At 37.7% G+C, this 23,407-nt stretch overlaps 1 protein-coding gene across 1 annotated transcript in view; it reads right to left on the bottom strand.

Moving 5' to 3' along the window:
- LOC110829510 (C3 and PZP-like alpha-2-macroglobulin domain-containing protein 8) overlaps positions 1-23,407 on the bottom strand; it is a 163,999-nt gene that overhangs the window by 130,620 nt on the left and 9,972 nt on the right. Inside the window, exon 3 of the mRNA XM_087347232.1 lies at positions 8,923-9,059. Within this exon, the coding sequence (XP_087203358.1) occupies positions 8,923-9,059 (137 nt within the window). The remainder of the gene's footprint in view (positions 1-8,922; positions 9,060-23,407) is intronic.

Below are 23,407 nucleotides of genomic sequence, written 5' to 3'. Positions count from 1 at the left end.
TTGTAACATGGCAAAAAGTGACAGTGATGGCGGCCTAATTAAGGAACAGCACGTGTATCCATAAAAGGGACGGGATAATTGAGTTTGAGGCACTAAACTGAGGCATAACTTATGCGTTCAAAGCAACATTATTCCTGTTCACAAAGAGAGTACTGTAATAGGCTGTACCATACTACAAATTCAAGGCCTCTGTCTTCTAAGTTCTCTGTTGGATACAAACGTGTGCAGAGAACAGTGTTCTAGGCTTCAATTAATTAGACTGGTGTAGCAGTCATGCATCAGACTTGTGTTCGAAGGTACGAGGTTCAAATCTCGGCCCCATAGCAGACGATCTGACTATGGTTTACCATGTCCCTCCCATTTCATCACACACAATAATCCTATCATTCGATATTAAATTGTCTATGAAGTTCAGAAAGCGTCATTAAATAAAGCGAAAGTCAATAAATATACAAATCAATAAACATCCAGCATATAGCATTGGTTGCTTGTGAATCAGCAGGTTTACCAGTAATTAGCTACTTGAATGTTTTCACACAAGAAACCACATCAAACCTTCATAACTATTTCAAAAATAAAAATAACCTCAAACATTACTTAGCAAAATAAACACTACGAAATTTTAAGAAAAAAATATTTTTAGACCACACACTGAAATGTTTAGGGCCTTTGCTAAAGGTACAAATTCACTCACAGAACTTCTACGAATTAACGACAGTCCTACAGCAATTATCTTGTTGCCAAGAACTTTGATAATTCTCGGAATGTAAATGTGTTATAGACTATATGATACATAAAACAGAGGGAGAAGACTTTCCTACAGATTATAGCACGTTTCCAACCATAATTATGGATCCCCTGGAAATGTAAGTGGCATAAATACTTCCCCGAGCAAGTTTGTATGCAGATGAAGTAACGTTAAATTTTTAACGCGATGCCCCATATTACACCCAAGTGGTACCCTTGACAGCGTCACATGACGAGTCATCAGCTTTGAAGAGATGTTCTCAAGACATTGGAGGTAGTTGAATCTATACTGAATAAATAATTTTGAAAGAAAGTCCTTCGGCTTGGATTTGTGCGTAGTTCTAACAAGCCTTGACAGTAAGACGTTCAAAGCTAATAAATTTTTACAAATACTTCGACTAGCGAGTTTTGAAAATAGCAATTATGATCCCTCAACTCCTTGCAATGAGTTAAGATAAAATAAAAATGTAGGGGTCTAATGTCTTTAGTATTTAGAACACTTAACGTCTTATAACAAGTAATGTTAACGACATGCGAAAGATGCATTTCATGACTCGTCTAATGGGAGGACATTTGGTTCGTATTGTTTGGATTACATGTACAATACTCAAAACGTTTTTAAATTTCTTACAAAATTTTGTGTTCAAAACTTGCTGATATATTAATAATTTCGTACTGGCAGGTTCCACTTACTAGTGTCTTAATTAAGTCTGTGGAGAATTCAAAACACAATTCAGGTCACAGGAAGTCCATCCAGCCTAATCATTTATTGGTATCACTGAAGCTTCTGATATATCACACCCAGCTACAGTACACTGGATTCATCACGGTGTACTGGAGCAAATCCTATTTTCTAGGTACCATACAGACAACAGACAATACCCAAAGAAAATTGCTCTCAAGAAAATTTAATTGCCCAAAGAACACATGGTTTATGGATAAAGCTTTAATTCAATAAAAGTCGATAAGTTCATAAACAAAACTCTGGACATCTGGATCTACGTAAAGTTACAGTCTGATGTATGATTTGAGGTTTTTACAGCGGTGAGGATGAAGATTTCTGTGTTGTTACGCTGTGTAGTCTGGTAGATGTTTACCAACGTTTCAGAGGTTCTTGCTGCCTCCATCATCAGGGTGATGAATCGCCCTGATGACGGAAGTAGTATGGCCTCTGAAACGTTGGTAAACATCGACCAGACTACACAGCGCAACAATCCAGAAGACAGAAATCTTCATACTTATCGCCCTGATGAAGGAGGCAGTATGACCTCTGAAACGTTCGTTAACATCGACCAGTCTACACAGCGCAACAACCCAGAAGACAGAAATCTTCATACTCATCGCCCTGATGACGGAGGCAGTAAGACCTCTGAAACGTTGGTTAACATCTACCATACTACACAGCGCAACAACCCAGAAGACAGAAATCTTCATACTCATCGCCCTGATGACGGAGGCAGTATGACCTCCGAAACGTTGGTAAACATCGACCAGTCTACACAGCGCAACAACCCAGAAGACAGAAATCTTCATACTCATCGCCCTGATGACGGAGGCAGTAAGACCTCTGAAACGTTGGTTAACATCTACCATACTACACAGCTCAATAACCCAGAAGACAGAAATCTTCATACTCATCGCCCTGATGACGGAGGCAGTATGACCTCCGAAACGTTGGTAAACATCGACCAGACTACACAGCGCAACAACCCAGAAGACAGAAATCTTCATACTCATCGCCCTGATGACGGAGGCAGTATGACCTCTGAAACGTTGGTTAACATCGACCAGTCTACACAGCGCAACAACCCAGAAGACAGAAATCTTCATACTCATCGCCCTGATGACGGAGGCAGTAAGACCTCTGAAACGTTGGTTAACATCTACCATACTACACAGCGCAACAACCCAGAAGACAGAAATCTTCATACTCATCGCCCTGATGACGGAGGCAGTATGACCTCTGAAACGTTGGTTAACATCGACCAGTCTACACAGCGCAACAACCCAGAAGACAGAAATCTTCATCGCCCTGATGTTGGAGGCAGTATGACCTCTGAAACGTTGGTTAACATCTACCTTACTACACAGCGCAACAACCCAGAAGACAGAAATCTTCATACTCATCGCCCTGATGACGGAGGCAGTATGACCTCCGAAACGTTGGTAAACATCGACCAGACTACACAGCGCAACAACCCAGAAGACAGAAATCTTCTTACAGTCTGATGTTAGTCGTACATTATCAGAAAATTCAGCATTGTTCTCTTTGTCGACACTGCCAGTTATTACTTTTATCGCCACATTCTATCCAATTACCTTTTATGATTGAGTACGAGGAGAAAAGATCAAGGATGTGGGGTGTAGTACATGTGGCGAGTGTTGAAACCTGCGTAGTATAACGACGCACAGCACGCATGCGTGAGACGCCATTCGCAGTTTCAAGACTGGCCTTACGCACTGTAAAAACAGTGAGCTCCAATATTGACAGCATATGAGGGATGATGACAACTTAACTATAGATCTGACGGGAAACGTTCTGTTAATTACTGTCGGGTATACCAATAAACACGCGGTACTCTTGCCGTGGCAGCGAGCTACTAGATCCATGATCGACTACTCACTATTAATCTTGTTCGGCCGAACAGTTTGATTAGTAGACATGGTAAACAACAGGCAATGTTTTTATGCTCGCTAGTATTACGACGCTAATTATTCATACTTGAATTTCGCAGTACGCAGCCATCAGAAAATTACCCCACCCAACCTGTTTTCTACTAAATGTTGATCCATTGCGGCGAGTTCGCGAAATGAAATTGTAATGTGGGGACCGTGTATTGAGCTCGGAAAGAAATTATACAACATACTGTAAGTTTTCACGTTCTTAAGTTGACAGAAAAAAAATGTAATTTTAAATGTAGACATTTATATGTCTGGGGCCCACCCAGCCTCCTCTACAATGGGTACCGGGGTCCTTTCCCGGGGGTAAAGCCGGCCGGGGCGTGATGCTGGCCACTCACCCCCTTCTAGTGCCGGGGTCAATGAAGAGAGGAGCTATACCTCCACTCCCCCCAAACGCCTACATGGCGTATAGTGGGACAAACTTTACTTTACTTTTTACACGTAATCTCTACAGCTGTATTTTTAAAGAAAATGAACTTCACATGTTTATGTTTTATGCCCACCCTAAGGCAGACAACCGTGAACCATTAAGTGTAACACTAATTTGAAAACTACTTCAATTCCTTGCAAACGAGAACTATCTCGTAACGTATATTCATTTTGAATGAGAATGTATAAATGGACTCTATCAAAAACCTAATAATAGTTTCGTCTGTGTCCATAAATCAAGTTTATTGGCGTTTTTTAAACTTATTACTGTTTATATTGCATCAGATACTTCGTCTTTCATGTCACTGTGGAATCTATAATCCTTTTGTGAGGTGTCTAAATGTCTCACATATATGAAATACCATGAGAGAGACACAAATTGATGCATGCGAAATTACACTGCATACCAGACACTGACGAGAAATTGAAATGAAAGATTCAACAAAGAATGTAATACATTTCATAACTGTAATATATTTCTGAAATAATAATTTCCGCATTTCCTTTCTTAACAAGGATATCCCCGTTATTCCACGTGCTTTCTCATACAATAGTTTCCAGATGCGCTTTCCTGCAATCGTAGTTCTATTGTTTAATTTCTTCAGTACTGCCTACGACAAATACACCGATGCTCATACAAATCGAATTATTTCTGCAAGAATATAACACGTACACTACTAGGTAAATTTCAATAGTAAACCTTATGCTTAAAATCACTTTATAGAGCAACCATACGTAAAAAATCAAGGGAATCGTCCTAATGATGGAATCAGTAAACACCTCTGAAACACTGGTCAGTTTCTACAAGACTACACGGAGTAACATCCTAGGAGACAATCATCTTTATAGTCTGCGCCGTGAGAACCTGAAATATCACATATTGTAAGGGTGATGCTATAAAGGAGAACGAACTGGACAGAGGTCATGCTGCCTCCGTCATCCGAGCGATGGAAACGTTGGTGGAAATCTACCAGACTACACGGCGCAACAACCCAGAAGACAGAAATCTTCAGACTCATTTTTCTTGAACCAATACACATAACCATAATAATAACACAGTGCTGTTCCATAGCAGGAAATACGTTTCTTGGCCTTCTAAATGTCCATCAATTTCTCAACAAGGACTCTGTTCCATAAATTTATTAGGTAAGAAGTACGAAGAGGACTGAGGTTTAAGATCAACACGTCTTGTTGGAAAATTTAGTGTCTCAGTAACAACAAAGCCTGGCTAGTATTCCTACACAGAATACTTCGTATAAGAATCACTTCGTATCCAGTCACATAACTATTCCTTTTTTCGTGTGGCCATAAGCCAGAGCTGTTTGTTTTTAGTGTTCATAATGTCAATAAAACGAGCCGTATCATCATACGAGATTTCATATAAACGGAGAAAGCACCTGTTGTCACAACGCATTTCATAAGTTTAAGACCCTTGAATCCAGCAAACGAAAGTAAAAATATCTATGAAATACTGTTTTGTTTTACTCCCATACAAAGAAATGCGTGGTAAACAGAATTAAGAACATTTGTAATCTCCAGTCACACCAAACCTCTCACGTCCACCCGCTATAATTCTTGAGTTATCGTCATGAAACAGGAGCAGGAAACAACGCTTGAGGCAGGCATTTCATAACTGTTAACTGAAAGTATCCAAGTACACTAACAGAGAAACGTAAAAATGTATTGCAGTTTTAGTTTACATCAAAATGTTGTGGACCGCAATGAAAAATATGGCGGATATAAAATATATAAACATTCCTCGCTAGTCGATTTCATTGGCTTTTCAGTAATGATACTATTGTGACACGTTTAAAATGGCTTTGCGATCTGTTTCTTATGATGAGAATGCGTAAAAATTAGTAAATTTTACGAAAGTATAAATGTTCAGTGTGGTAAAAATATATGAGCCAGAAAATAGTACTAATGGATCAGTGTTTTTAATAAAACATATTATGGGAGGTCATCAAATGCAACATGTGTTGAAGTTAAGGAAAACAAAGATCACTGTATCCGGGACAACCGAACTTGAATAAAAAATAAGCATTGATCACGGAAAAAAGCAGTTCAGTAACAGCTAAAGTCTCAATAAAACTTTTATTTTCGGGTCATAAGAAAATAGTTGGCCGCTGAAATACATAAATCAAAACGAAGTGATAACGAAATAAAATAATGTCTATGTGGAATTATTTTGTAAAAGCTTATAATAAATCAAGGAGGATTATGAATTTGTCTCTAAATTTACATTTAGGATTATATCCACAAAGTTTAAATAAACAACGTTTTAAAATGCTTTGTTGTAAAATGAAATATGAACATAATGTGCATATATCTTATTACGTACGTGGGATCAGCGTAGCTGAAGATCTATTTTTCCGCGATCCAAACAGCGGTACAAACGCTCGTCACAGTTTGCAAGATGGTACACTCAAATCCACGATCCAGCACGTGTTGCCGAGATGCACTTTGATATAATCGAACATCTAAATTTCACGTTAAATAAAATTGTCGAAAATGAAGATCTTCCAAGACGGATGTTTTCCAAAGACTTGCGACTTGCTGAATATTTCACAACAAACGTCATGACTATATGTAACGAAATATATATTAGAATTTAGACCTACGGATTTTTTCGATGATTCTGTATACGAACTCAACTCTTACCCACACTTCCAACATAACCTAACCGGATGATGAACATTAGTTCAATTGGAAAACAAATGACAAACTTTTCATGAGGATAATGGATACAAAATACACTATGAGAGAATCGCTCATTCTCGCTATTTTAAACTGATGGAAGGCTTAGGCACTGAGTGATTTTCCCACAGATGTAGAACGTTTTATTTATTTTCTGCATTTTTAATGCGCTTACATGCAACTGTAAAACTTTGCCAAGTTAAACACTCATACAACCAAACGTTTGTTTAGGTTTTATTAATACATCCAAGGGGTCACAGAATTATTATTAGGACTGTGAAACAAAACATGGCGGTGATTTGCATACAGACGAAGCGGCTAGGACATTTCGGTTTTTTCAACTACCCTTTGATGATTTAAAATTGTAGCATCCAAGCGTTCGACTAAAATCAGTGGATGAAGATAAAATAAAACTCATTCATTTTCAGGTTTTACCCTATCAGAATTCGGACACTATTATATGAAAATAGGCTTATCTGTATAAAAATAATACGTCGTTTTGCTTTATTCCAGAACAAATATTTTTGTTTATACATCGCAGTTTGCAACGTTACATTATGGACTTAAATCCTAACCCAAAAATTTAAGGAATATTATTTTGTTGTCTTTACATACTTTAATATTATTGTCTAATTTCTCTCGTAAGGAAATTCTTATGTTGACATCATGTCTGTGTGCCCGTATACCAGACATAGGACAAATGATAAAATTCAAACAAGATTTTAGTCAGAAAACCTGAAAATATGAGAGAATTATGGAGACGTATCAGTAGATGAGACGATAATATTAAAATGTATCTTATAGAAGAGTGTGATGATATGATCCGGATACAAGTAGCCCAGTATACGAAGAGTGAAAGGCTTTTGTGTGCGCGTGTCCGTTTGCAACGGTGGCGTAGAGAAAAATATCTGTTCTTGCCGGGAATCGAAACCCGATCATCTATCCATAAAAATTATAAAATTTTAAATAATTTTTTCGATGTATCATACTGATCCCTATTTGCATCTAAAATATCGTTTTAAGAAATGCAAAGTGTTTATTCTCCCTATTACAAAAGTCGCTCTCAGGTTTAATTTGTAATTTACCGGTTACAAAATATGTCTGAAAACCAAAGCACATGAGATAATTTAGACATGTGTGTTAGTCCTTAGTACACGTTCTTTTTATAAGAATAAGTGTTTCATTTAAGGATACGTGAACAATTCTTTTACGGACGAAACCACAGTTAAATCCAAGATATCAAGAAAGGGCAGTGTGTTATTTTTATAAATGACACTGTATAAGTAGACATTTAAAGCAGAATCTAGTGGTTCTAAAGGCGATATCTCGTTTTTATAATATAAAAAGATTATATTAAATGTATTCCGCCTGAAGAAAGTATGCAACTATATTACTAACTGTATGGTAGAGAGAAACATGTTCTTAGTATTACTGACTTAAACTACGAGTGCATCATTAACTTACCAATAAAACGTATTAATAGAAAGACTTATTAATCACAAATATTTTAATAACTTAAACTGACTTTGGGAACATTGAAATTGTTTCTTTACTGGCCGCAGCCAACACAATGCGTGACATGTTGAATTTAAGCAAAAAAATAAAGTACAAACGAGGAATATTACCGAATACGTAATTCTTTTATTTCAAAACGAAACAGGGATATTTCTTGTTGTGTGGAGCCCGTCTTAATTAAAAGCGAATTGCATTATCTATACTGCAGCTAAGTAATGGACATCAGAATGATTGTAATATGCACACGACTCATTTAAAATAAGAACTGAAATATTATAGTCATTGTCAGTTGGCCACACAGTGTCAGAGAAACAGATTTATGGCACAGTACAAGTCAGTTGCCACAAAACACCATAAAAATATGATCATTTATGTCGAAATCACCGTTCAAAATTTTTGAAGAAAGAGGTAAATACCAGAAATTTCTATCCCTTTATTCTCAAATATATTATTTTACATTCCATGAAACAGAACAGGCATGTCTTTAATCGGAATTCTGTATTTCCCTTCAGAGTGCACAGAGTCTAATATTCATATCATATACCGTGTTACCGTAACGAGATAATGAATCTCAGTATTACGGTCATATGAATTTGAGAATTGTTTAGCTTTGTGTTACTTATGCAACCGTTTTCGCGAAAAAATATAAAATATTGTACGTATTCATTTTACTGGCATGCAATTTCAAATAACATATCAATAATGCAGACAAAAAATTGAAGAACAGCAATCATTGAAATAGATGTTAAAAATCAAAAGTGTATACACACATGTTACTCGGACAGCTGTAAACAACGAAAACAATATCATTGTTATTTTATAAAGTATAAGTATATTTATGACGTAACTCACCAGCCGCTGAGAAGACGAAGCTGAAGTTCCTTTCCTCGGCACAAAGCGAGTGATTCAGTAACTTCTGGTAACGACGAATGATGACGTGTGAGGAAGAGAAACAGGCCGGGAGGATTCTCGATCAGCAGATAAAACCACTGCAGCAAAGATACCAATTCTCAGCCCGAAACGAAGCGTGCAAACCTCGCCTTTTTAATACAATTCCTCTTTCAACGACAACAAAGACAACCCACAAGACAGACAGTCTCAAAGTTCCATAAAATATTTATTCTAACATGAAGAAAAGATTAAAGTGATTTTTAGTGGAAGTTTCCAACAAATTGTAACATATACGCTAATACTCGGATGACTGAAAGTGTTGAGAGTAATCTAACGATTCAGACCAAACGCAGCCCGACCTCTCACGAGATTCACTGCTGGAGAGGAACGACGTCCCTAGCAGAAGCATCGCGACGCTATCACGCAAGCTCGACGCTACAACATCCCTACCCTCTGTACCAAACAGCTCTCTCTCCCTCCTACTGCAGCCAGAAAAATCTTCTACACTCAACCTCCACCCCCCAACCCTTCCTTCTTCCACGCATTGGTCAACAGCGCGCGACACCCTGTCGTAACTACAGTATGTAACACACCCCAATGATTAACATGATTTCCAGTACACAGCACCTTTTACCTTGATCGCATTTCGTTAACACCGCATTCAGATTGGATATTATTTTATTGATATGGTTAAAATACATAGCACATACGAGGTAGACGAAAAATACTTTAATTCTGGTGATCTGGGTAGTAACGCCGTGCAGATTTGTACGTCCACACCAAAGTCCGGGTGAACACACTACCTCCATATTCAGAGCTGAAGATGAAGGCAGTATGTTCTTACAAAATTTTGGCATGTACCTACAACGCAGCGTTAGAACCCAAAAGACCTTCATTGACGTGTTTACAGTCGGAAGAACCTCAGATCTGTTTGGATCATAAATACTAAAAAATGCTGGTCGTAAAATCCTAAGGGAAGAGACCACTTTGAAGACCAAGGAAAAGATGGAAATATAAGACGGAATAGATTCAAACGGCAAGCTCTTGTGAATACGGTTATGAACACAAGGATTCCACAGAAGGGTGGGGAATTTCCTGATAAAGTGGGTGACTATAACTGTTTCGCAAGTATCCAACATGCAGATACACTTTTATTTGTATTTCAGTGATATTTCTTTCTAACTTCTCAGCGTTATTAGGAATATAACTGAATTCCACATAGGAACCATATTAGAAATTTAATCAATGTAGCAAACTTTATTGTTTCAAATTTCTTTGCTTCCTAGGGATTACAACAAATTCGTTTTATAAAAGTCTCTTGAAGACTCATAATATCACATAATAATGCAGTCTATTTTTATAATCACTGGTTTCTTGTAACCAAACGTAACTTAACATCGCCATCAATAGAACAATAGTACAAAATACCACGTAGGTACCTCTGATTACGCGCACAGAAGTTGACATATTTATGAGTTAAGTTGAAAGGCAAATTGTAATTTTAGTGTCTCTTAACTATTTATCTATCTATATATATATATATATATATATATATATATATATATATATATATATACTCAAGCACTACAACTCTTTCTTCTATCAGTAGTTTAATAGTTCTAAAAATCTCATTTACATGCTCAAAGTCTGAGCATTCTCGTTTGCCTCGATATTCTGACCACAAGACCACAACGAATCCTAACAATCGGAAATAGTCAGAAAACATTAGAAATATATGCCAGAGTACATAGCGATTACTTTCTTAAACAAGAATAGACAGCTGATGTTTGTAATAGAGACGCTTTGCACTTATTTCTGGTAGGGATTGAATTGTGAGGTATTATATCCATAAGATAAATTTGTTTATCTAAATAGTTTCTGTAGGTATATAACGCTCATAAGGCCATTACATAATTTTAATATCTACAGAATTAAAATTTCGATATCACGAAATGGAACTATAAACCCAGTGACGAAGCTTTGCTGTTGGTAGTAGCCTTACATTTTCCTCTCGTGTTTTTAGCCCATATTAATTTCAGCAGAGCTCACTCGAACACGTGATCGTCCCTACGCTACATACTACACTTTTAACGTTCAAAACTCTCTTCCCATTCCATCAGAATCCCATGGCACAGTTTAAAGTTTCCACGCCTGCAGCGGGTAAAAAATTCTAAACTTGTGCGGCATAGACTGAGACAGCATTCAACGCAACCCATTCCATCTTCTTTCGAACTACTAACTGCAAAAAAATACGAGCCTTTGCGGGTGTTGTGGAAAGGGCTCATACAGGCTGCATGTAAAGTTATATTATACAGATCCACGACGTGGAAGCCGTTCCGCTTCCTACCAGCTTATAAGTACAATTAAATATTCCATATAAAACATCTGGACTCTTGCCACTGTACATTTATTTCTTTCAGTGGGTTTATTCACCGAGAAATACAATATGTGCCCACCCATTGCCGCGTTCTATTAGTGGTCAACATTTCCATACGTCCACTGTCGATCATAAAGTATTTACAAATATTTCAGAATTCAGATCTCACGGCAGAAAGTATGAAGATGGTTGTCTTTTATGTTGCGCTGTGTAGTCTGGCAGGACTTCATCGACGTTTCTGGGGTGTTTGCTCCCATTATCACCAGGGTAATGATACTCGCCCTCGATAAACTTCTACCAGACTTGATGGTGCAGCACCTAAAAAAGACAGCCATCTTTGGTATAAGATTAATAATTTTTAACAACTTACCTTGCAGATTAAACACCGCAAGCATCAAGCCAGGTACTGGACTGTTTTTTCGTTTAGTTCCATTAATCTCCCATCCACCCCCAATAGTAAGATCCATCTCCATTTCGGTCTTCCTAGTGGATGTTTCCCAAGAGAATTCCACACACAAATTTCTGCACATATCCTCAACTCATCCATCTTAGCCATATAACCACGTCGCCAAAAAATATTTTGTTTATTTAATTGTCCTAACAATACTTCCTGATATATATATATATTATAACCCAAACTGCTCACTTACTTTACCCGATTTAGGTCCAAATCTCTTCATGAGCAATTGTTTCGAACACCTCCAATTAACGGTCTCCTCGCAAAGTGAGCGACCATGTTGAACGTGCATTATCTATCAGCTCCTGACACGATGGCCAACTAGCGTCACTCTTGACTTGACGAATGCGCCATTAGTGTGATACGAAAATAAGTGAAATTAAGTTCTGACGGGAGCGACTCTGGCAGCAAGAAATGCATGGCGCCTATTGTGAGGTCTGGCCGAGTCTGCATTTGGCGAGAGTGTGGAGTCTGAGACTCAGGAGGTCGGTTGTATGTTGGCGCGTTTGACAAGAGCCTGATTCATACGAAACAATGTTACACCGGAATATTGTAGTAGCTACATTTAGCCATAAATTAACAATAAAACTGAAGGTTTAAAAATCAGCTACTGAGAAGAAAAAAACAATGAATTAAACAGTCGAATTCATGACGCCTGTCACAGGCTAACCGCCGAGAGGGTGAATCTAAGAAGTGAACGTACTTCCAAGGGGTTCCTTAATCTTTACTTAGCTTTAATATATTTCAATAAACAGGCCTATAGGATGAAATGGCTGTAAAATCATACGTCACGGAATACTCGTACGAAGTCGATGCTTCTGTTTTCCTCACACGACCCACAGATTGATCGCGTCAAGGACGGTTCTTACATTTTAAAGTGCGGAAAACTTTGCGTCTCGAAAGCTAAATGTTTCTGTCGTCGAGAGTAGCTTCTAACTCTAAGGGCTATTCATTATTGATGAGTTGATAGCCCGCTTACCTAACCAAGAAATTCCCAGCCTTGTATAAATTTGGGAGGTTTATTACTATGTTCACAAAGAACCAGCCCCCGTATCCTACTTTCAGCCATTTTAATTTAATTCATACCATCACAATGTATTTACATAATATTCGAAGTTAAATATTGTCTTCCACATTTGTGTAGATAGCTCCAGTAGCTTCTTCTTTTCAGGATTCAGATTAAAATTGTCTCTCCTGTGAGTGCTACATGTCCGCTCATCTCATTTTCCTTCGTTGTATCACCTTGACAATAAGATATTATTTTAAATAGGAAACATTGTAAAACTGGTCATTTTAAGCCCATATTTTTCTCCAGTTTTCTGTTACTGCGTTTCTCTTAGGTCCAAATATTCTCTTCACCACCCTGTTGTCAAAAACCCTCCATGTATGCTTCTCGCTTAAAGTACGATACCAATTTATACAATTAAAAAATGAATCATATTACGACACAAATATTTGTTATTTGAAACAACTGCTATTCATTTATTTCAATTCTATGGATGATGCCATTTTTAATTAACTTCAGGGCACATATCAAGTAAATATCAGTTCTCGTTATATTAGGTGGGCATTATCCCTCTAAACATAAACCATCAACCATGGTCCTTATTACAACAGTATTTCAGTGTAGGACTCAATTCGGTCTGAATTATTTTTAAATCCAGTTTCAAATTACATGATATTATTTTAGTGTCAGACACTTTCCAATTTGATGGCCAGAGTATATATTTCAAGTGAGATAAAATTTAAAATATAAATCTGGGCAACAGAGACATTTGTTAACGTAAATATATTTAAAATTTTAACTATGCAGTGTAAGAAAATACGTACGATTTATATTACAGATTTGTTAAAAGAAAATGTCGGATACCATTGTCCTGCATAACATTCGCAGGAAATGCAACTCGAAATGCATTACATGGTTGAATAAAAGGGAATTATATAGAATTTGTACCAATTAATGTAACCTAGATCCATTTATTTCCCGATCCAGACATATAGATTCTCATTATATGAACAAAGTACATTTCGAGAAACAATTATAATAAGAGAACAGAAACATCACTTAGGTCTTCAATTATTTATGGATGAATTATATTACTGAACTTCAAGGTGCATGTCATGAATGAAGACAATAACTTACACTTGAATCCAATTATACCACACCCCAGGTTGAGCACACCATAAAAATGTATTTTAGATCGCCCTGATGATGGATGCAGCAAGGACCTCTGAAACGTCGGTAAACTTCTACCAGGCTACACGGCGCAATAACCCAGAAGACAGCCATCTTCGGGATTTTAGTTGTTTAGAAAAATGTAACACGACAAACTTAACATTGTGGACACGGGGCTTAACACCTATCCTTAATATTAAAACAAACAAGATTAATCATGGGGACGGTACCTTCTGATAAACAACGGCAGTGTCAGAACTTGGAAGTAAAGAAATCTCATTAATGGGCATGGTGTAGAAGCTTGTTATTGCTTACATTGTTTAAAATGTTTGTTAAGGATGCATGCAGAGATTTAAAAAATGAAATACGCAAAAGAAGATTGTTGTAAGAGATGTAAATTTCGTTATTTTTAACCACAAGGGTGTATTTTTTTATAAAATCGACGGACATATATTCATACTATTCCTATAATAAACAATTGATTTCGTAACGTTTGAAACACATTCTACGCGAGTACAATGTGCAATCAATGGCTACTAGGAACATCTTTCTTTGCATGTGAACAGAAATTACTTGGAACGCAGAGAACGGAAAACTACTTTGAAAGAAACTGAATTTAGCGACTCACAAAACGAAACACGAACTCAATTTTTTTAGGATTAAAATTCCCGTATTAATCATGCCATCAAAAAATTCAGAATTATTTGCAAAGCATGCGAGAGTCGAGAAGCTAAGAACATGATGTAGGGTAGACGACTGACCGCTTCCAAAATTACGTTTGATTATTATTCCATGTGTTTCCCGGATGTCCGACCCGGGAGAGGAGGGAATGTCCGCCACAGAGCAGTGTTGGGCGGGGCAGTCAAATTAGCAGGTTGCACTGCCCGCCCACAAAACAGGGTCAGCTTACTCCTGGGTTTAGCACCACAAAAATACAGAATTCACATATTTGCCGGAATTCACGTGGATTTACTGCGAGGAGGAAGCAGATCTGTGGACCGAGAGAATATCGAATGCCAGTATGGGAACCTATCACAAAGCAGAACACACATTGCTACGTGAGTAATATAAAATTGGTATGGGAAATTTATATAGCGGCGTTCCATTTGAATATGACCTGCTTGAATTGTTTCACACCCACGGAAAATATCAGAACGTGTAATATATTCATATGGTGAAGTTATTTCGAAATAAAAATAACAGTACATATTAGTATGGATCATTATTTAGCTCAATGAATACAGAACTGTTGTCTAAACTACTCAGATTTTTTTAAAAAAGAATATTTTCTTAAACTTTCCAAAACGCGACACTAAAATATATATTATATTTTAATTTAAACATATACATTAATTTCAATTAATAAAGAAATAGACGTAAATGCTTCTTGTAAAGAGAGAAAGACAATAACAGGATCTAAGATGGAGAAGTAAGGAAAGAATGAAGGATGTTGCGTAACACATTTTGTATTTTTTACTCTTCAACAATCAATAGTTGAAGATTTCTGTCATTCATCGCCCTGATGACGGAGGCAGCATGACCTCTGAAACATTGGTTAACATCGACCAGTCTCACAGCTGTGAAAACCTCAAATCTTACAATAATTTTGTTATATATACCATAACAGATGAGAATTACATTATTAATAATTAATTCGGGCACGATAACATAAACTCTGATTGTAGATAACGAGACACATTGAAACGAATACGAAGTGGAAACGACCTCATATACAGTTGTAGAACACGTGTAGTAAATGCAACTAGTAAACCGCGCGTGACTGAAATGAAGATGACTGTGTTCTCGAATGTTGCGCAGTTTTGCCTGACACAAACTGACGACGTTTCAAAGGCTCTTACAGCTTCCGTCATATGAGCGATGACCTTATAGCACCAGGTCGCTCCATTCAGGATAGATTGCCATCTATGAGTCGCTCATCTAGTTAAGAAATTACCTTTCTATTGTCAAACAGGAATGTTCATTATCATTCCCACAATAACCAACCAACGGACACGATCTTACTGTAAGCAGATGAAGTCAGCCCACACCCCAAACCTTCTACAAAATCCCTTTTCATACAAATTAAAACTGAAGGATATAAACCGATTTTCTAAAGGCTTATGACCATGGTTGATTTATTACACCAATATTACGTTGGAGAATGTCCACCTATGGTCTAGTGATGAGCCAATCTAACCCAGTATTCAAAATAATCGCAACTGTAGCCGGTAATTTAAAAAAAGGACCGTAGTATAGCAATCTATCAGTATAATGACAGCAAATCATCTCAGGAAGGGCGGGTAGGAAAATTCCGAAACGTCATATACATCAAATACAGGCCTGTATCAGACGTGTAATTTATAACATGGTAGGAAGAATATATTTTATAACAAAACTTTTGAACATCTTAATTAAACAAGGTCTCGGGAAAGTAACCGCAAATTCATTCGCACTGAAAAGATTTTTTAATTGCAAATCATGTTATTACAACGAAAAAGGAATGACGCGTTTGATAGAGTAAATATATTATTTTGTTATTGTAGAGTAATAGTAAAAATCGTAAGAATGAAATCAATAATTGCTTTGAAGCAAACTGTTTTCTGGACATTATCCATCATCAAATATTAAATAAAATTAATAAAACCACGACGTTTCGGATATGGGACTATCTCCGTCTTCAGGTAAAACCTACTCTGTCGGGCCCAATCGATAGAGTTAATCCCTATCTCGACTGAGCCCAACGAAGCAGGTTTTACCTGAAGATGGAGATAGAGTCCTATCTCCGAAACGTCGTGGTTTTATTGATTTCGTTTAATATTGGACGATAGATACTGTCCAGAAAACAGCTTGCTTCAACAACGCACCATCGGCACAAAGTTTCAGAAATGAGCAACAATTTCTTTGGATAACTTCTAGAAAAAGGGAAGTTTTACAAATAAAATCTTCTCACATAAAAGGTCTCATTCGCGTAAAAACCCACTCACACAACAGCAGCCTACAAAAACAATCCCACAGATACGAGGTACAAGAACGAGAGAACGCAAATCAATTATAGGAGTTCACAACTGTGTCTAATTTGTTTTAATTAAAGTGGAGCTAATGGCAGCCATAATAGACGAAGCTTCGTTAATTATCTACCGATTTGTAAGCGCCAGTGTATTTTTAACTCTCCTCATACAATTTATTTGCCACTTTAATACATTTAAGATTAAAACCCAATTGAGATTTTAAATAATCACTCATTGCCACTATTGTCATAATTACAATTACGCCTATCAAACAATCTGATTTCTCCCATTTGCTAATCCATTCCCGCAACAGCTGATATTCTAACTTTACCCATTGTCATTACGCTCTGAAGTTTGTGTACAGATGTAGAGCCGAAAGCTTTGGAGAGAGTAAACATGCAACTAGAAGCTGAAAATGTTTTTATTGGCATTTAATTTAGAAAATTATGGGATGGGATATGTTAATCCATTCATTTGTAATGTCAGCCTCAAAAAAGTATGCGCAAACCTTCGATGGAATGTACTGCCCTGAAACAATAATAAAAAAAATTAAGGATTCACACCACTTGGAAGGTTTAAATAGTTTTACCTTCCATCATCGTCCTGATGATAGGGGAAAAAGTACCTCTATAACATCTGTTTAGCATCTACCAGATAACATGACACAAGAACCCAGAAGATAAACATCAACAACAAAAAGAGGTTTCAATAATTTTACAGTTGCTAATATGTTTATAACACATTTCTTACTTTTATTACAACCAGTGTTTCCAATTTTCACTATTTAATTTTTAATCAGTTCAACATATCACGAAGTCGAAGAGAGGTTGAGAGACGTCTGGGTCATCAAAAATTAGCTGATATCGTGTGCAATATCCACACTGTACAGGGATTGTAAACTGGTTCATATGACTCAAGCCGAATATACGTTAACAAATTCTTTGATTCCCTTTGGCAGAACGAACTACAAAGAAAGCTTCTAGCACGCGTTGCTGTTGGGGGACTAAACCTCACTAGTACCACAAATACATTTTAAAAAACTATTAAAACTTAAAGCTGAATTCCGTAGGTATATGCGAATTTTGGAACCCCCATCGGGAGAACAACCCATGTCCAGTTCTGATGACAAGAACCCCCATGGGAAAAGGGAGTAACAAGAGGAACGGAGGGTTGCAATATTCTAACTGACAAGCCCGTGCTAATTACGATACCATGTTGTTTCATTCGTATGCCATATTCATTTTTCATAACAGCATACGGAATGCCTCATATTCGCTTTCAAGTCTGGATGCCGACAAAAACTGGGCAGCTAGCACAAATCAACCCTTTGTTTTCCACATACACCAATACTCGATATTTATCAACCCCCCTACCACTTTCTCTGCATGAACACACCCCTGCAGTTCTTGATTCTGATCACAACTTTACCACACACCGCAAATACAAAGGGATTTTCTTCAGCGTGTATTACAGTGGAGCGATACGTTATGGTGGAGACAGAAGCCCGTGTATTCCAGACCACCAAATGGACTTAATCTTGCTTAAAACCCATGTCAGGCCGTTGATGGACATTTAAATTGCATAAATTAATTCCTTGGAGCACAAAACTTTACGAGAAGCTGGCAGTGACCCAATTGTTTAAGAAACTCTTCGACTTTCATAAGACCGAAGTTTTATTATTTATTGACTAAACCCGAACAAATTTTATTGATATTCTTAATGTACTCCTGGGTCTCTCAACTTATCCCTTCACTTTAAATTCTCCAATTAAAACACTGTATGTAATTTTCATCTCACTGATGTGTATTACATATCCCACTAAGACAGACATCCTTATGATAAAGGTACTATTTTGTTCAAAAGTACATGTACACAGAATGCCACGGATGAACAATCAAAACTTGTCTATTGTAGACAAAATTCAACTACAAATTGTAAGAACCAAAAACACAAAACCCCTATACAACAGTCATATCGCATCCTTTACTCTAATCCACTTTTAAGTGAATTTTTTGGGCAGCGAATGATTCTGATCTTCTTGTACCTTAATAATACTTCGAATTAAATTCAACGACCGCAAAATTATCTCATTAATGAGATTCATGGTACACTTTAGACGTCAGCTTATCAAACTTCGTACGTAAAGTGCGCCTTGTTTTAATAAAGTTGTCTCTAAGGAGAAGTTTTCAAGATCGGAGGAAAGGGTTTTCTAGAAAAGATAAGACCAGATCATACCACTTGTACAACTTTATATGCAAGGGCAAGAACTACATGAACGGGCTCCAATTAAGTTTTGATACCGTACTTCCAGCGATAATACTCACAGATTTTCCTGCTGAAACAATAAACCCCAGTTGCCTACAAGATTGAGAATACTGACTTCATTTTCCATAGATGAAAAATAATGAAAATACAATCTACATTACATAAATTAAAATACATAAATAATTTTCTCTTCTAAACCAACATTGTTTATTTATAGGGAAAGACAGGTTTATGTCATCTCGTCCCTGAGACTACCTCCAAATAACTTTTGAGCCAACTTAGAACTAAAAAACTTGCTATGATGAGTAGCAACCTATACTAATGGTAGCAAGCTTACATTTATTCGCATCTTTATTTTCTACTGCAAATTATGCAAATATTACGAACGTGTAACACTAGTGTCTCTTTATACATGTTACTATAATACAGCGAGGTATAAGCTATATAGACATATCAAAATACAATTTACTGCATCATTATGCCTGAAAATCGCATTGAAATTACAAAATTTAAGACATTTCTTATCAAGTAAATTAAACGCAAAGTATTTTACTGCCAAACGAACATACACAAAACCGGCAGAATGATTCAAGAACCAAGCTCCCGCAAAAAAAAAAGACTCCACCAGATCCCTGCATTTCTTGCTACCAGAGCTACCACCATCAGAACTTAATTTCAATTTTTTGAGCATCGCAAGGCAAGCGTCCGGTCCAAAATCATTGTATAGATCATGAAAGTAAGAATAGAAGCTACACATACTTCCTTCTCTTACAATGTGCAATATTCTGTTAAATTAAAATATCTCCAGAGCGACAGTATCGTATTATCCCAGATTCAAAAATCTAAAAAGTTAATCCGAACCAGCTGGTTAATAACTTTGTAATTAAAAATGGCAAGGCGTTGAGTAGAAGCGAATGGAACCTATTTCTATTACACCAACGAGCACACTACAAATTATACCGCACTTCTCACAACAGCTCGGGTAGTTTGATACAACTTCCTCGACAGAAGAGGAAAGCTGAGAGAGAAAAATAAAAACTAAATACACCGTGTATATGTGTAGCCACCCACACACCCTTGTGACTGTAATTAAACATGGTCCTCCTATATATTGAACCAAAGCAACGACAGCTCTGCCTTCGTTACTTATAAGTAATGGCTTTCAATTAATCCACGCCACCATCCCCCCCCCCCCTTCAGCGTCCAAGATAGAAACAAACAGCTGACAGCTGAAGCTATCTTCTCTCTTCGTCTGGAGTACAGAATTCGAGTAAGGAACAGATTTCATGACACTGTGGATAAACAGAGATTAATCATACATAAAGATTGCAATTTCTAGCCCCGGTCTGAACCAAATTTACGCATGCGTTAGGTTTTGGAAACATCACAGTACAGACGCCATTCCGCTGACAGCATAGAAATAATATATGGGCCTAAACTTCCAGTAACACAAAGTTTAAACAATGAAATATTTAGCGTCATCAGCTGCAGCTGATATGAGATGAAAAGTGATGACAATGTCCACAAAATATTTAATATTCTTAATTTTGACAACGTAGACGGAGCTTGTTAAAATTACTGAGTATATTGCATCGGATATCTCATGCCTCTTCCAGACTGTTCAACCGTCATTCCATTAATGCAATCTAAATGTCTGCTTGTCATTAACAACCGGGAAAAGTTTTAAATTTTATGCTTGGGAAATTAGCACAAGAAACGTATCACAGGAGCTCTCATTTGAAGTTATTTATTCATGGCTTCTGAGCACAAAATATATTATTTTTATATAATTAATTTAAAATGCACCATGACCATCCAACGAATTAAGACTACACTTGTTTTAACTAATGTATCTCGATCTATCCAATACATCACCGAGATATTAAGGACATTCTTTACTGTCGACCATCGCTTTAGAAATGTTTGCATTACAAAATTTCGCTCATACTTTAAGAACTTTAGCAATGAAACGCATACCTTTCAATTGGAACGTCTTCTGAACGTGAATTTGCTCATCCGAAATCTTCCGAATGAAATCGTAAAAGCAAACACCCGATCAATCATCTAAAGCAAGTGAAGCAAGGAATCATTTCGCCTTACGGTCTGCTTCGGTGTTCAACTTGTGAAGTATTTTGTTTGTTTATAGCATATGTATTATAATAATCTAATATTTTACCGTTGTTTCTAACTTTCACTTCAGACAATAAAATTTCTGATGTATGATTTGAGGTTTTCACAGCGGTGAGTATGATGAAACGATGAATCGCCCTGATGACGGAAGCAGTATTACCTCTGAAACGTTGGTTAACATCGACCAGACTACACAGCGCAACAACCCAGAAGACAGAAATCTTCATACTCATCGCCCTGATGATGGAGGCTGTATGACCTCTGAAACGTTGGTAAACATCGACCAGACTACACAGCGCAACAACCCAGAAGACAGAAATCTTCATACTCATCGCCCTGATGAGGGAGGCAGTAAGACCTCTGAAACGTTGGTTAACATCGACCAGACTACACAGCGCAACAACCCAGAAGACAGAAATCTTCACATTCATCGCCCTGACGACGGAGGCAGTATGACCTCTGACACGTTGGTTAACATCGACCAGACTACACAGCGCAACAACCCAGAAGACAGAAATCTTCAATATATTCTTACATTGTAGACTCCCAGTGGAATTCCTAAAACGAAACTGATTGATGGAATCCGTTGAAGAAGCAAAAACTTGCGAATTCGAAATTCCCAATCTTAGTGTTCCTCTCCAATGAGAGTTTAAATGCCAGAAGTATTGGACACTGAGTGACGAATTGACTACATGGAAGCTGAATGCTGAGCTGTGATACAATGGGACTTGATGTCGCTTTTTACGCGGAAATCTGCAGCCTGTCTGAACGACGATATGGCTTAGTAACGGATCAACGTCCTGAGTTCTGTAACTGAACCAGACCTTTCACGCACAGGAATTCCTCACTCTTCGAACAGTTACGTTTCTGGACAGAGTTCGTAAAGCGAGTCGCTATTTCTCATACATGCAATAATTTGGAGTTACGTTTATGAACGACAGAAATTAACAAAAATTTAGACATCAGAGATTTTGAAGATTTCTGTCTTCTGGGTTGTTGCGCTGTGTAGTCTGGTCGATGTTAACCAACGTTTCAGAGGTCATACTGCCTCCATCATCAGGGTGATGAGTATAAAGATTTCTGTCTTCTGGGTTGTTGCGCTGTGTAGTCTGGTCGATGTTTACCAACGTTTCGGAGGTCATACTGCCTCCGTCATCAGGGCGACGAGTATGAAGATTTCTGTCTTCTGGGTTGTTGCGCTGTGTAGTCTGGTCGATGTTTACCAACGTTTCGGAGGTCATACTGCCTCCGTCATCAGGGCGACGAGTATGAAGATTTCTGTCTTCTGGGTTGTTGCGCTGTGGAGTCTGGTCGATGTTAACCAACGTTTCAGAGGTCATACTGCCTCCGTCATCAGGGCGATGAGTATGAAGATTTCTGTCTTCTGGGTTGTTGCGCCGTGTAATCTGGTCGATGTTAACCAACGTTTCAGAGGTCATACTGCCTCCGTCATCAGGGCGATGAGTATGAAGATTTCTGTCTTCCGGGTTGTTGCGCTGTGTAGTCTGGTCGATGTTAACCAACGTTTCAGAGGTCATACTGCCTCCGTCATCAATGCGATGAGTATGAAGATTTCTGTCTTCTGGGTTGTTGCGCTGTGGAGTCTGGTCGATGTTAACCAACGTTTCAGAGGTCATACTGACTCCGTCATCAGGGCGATTCTTAGTATGAAGATTTTTGTCTTCTGGGTTGTTGCGCTGTGTAGTCTGGTCGATGTTAACCAACGTTTCAGAGGTCATACTGCCTCCGTCATCAGGGCGATGAGTATGAAGATTTCTGTATTCTGGGTTGTTGCGCCGTGTAATCTGGTCGATGTTAACCAACGTTTCAGAGGTCATACTGCCTCCGTCATCAGGGCGATGAGTATGAAGATTTCTGTCTTCCGGGTTGTTGCGCTGTGTAGTCTGGTCGATGTTAACCAACGTTTCAGAGGTCATACTGCCTCCGTCATCAATGCGATGAGTATGAAGATTTCTGTCTTCTGGGTTGTTGCGCTGTGGAGTCTGGTCGATGTTAACCAACGTTTCAGAGGT

The sequence above is a fragment of the Zootermopsis nevadensis genome, unplaced genomic scaffold (assembly GCF_977971745.1).
Source record: "Zootermopsis nevadensis isolate Lab colony 2312 unplaced genomic scaffold, Znev_1.0 Znev_ptg000001l, whole genome shotgun sequence".
NCBI lineage: Eukaryota > Metazoa > Arthropoda > Insecta > Blattodea > Termopsidae > Zootermopsis > Zootermopsis nevadensis.
This window is presented reverse-complemented; position numbering and strand designations above follow the sequence as displayed.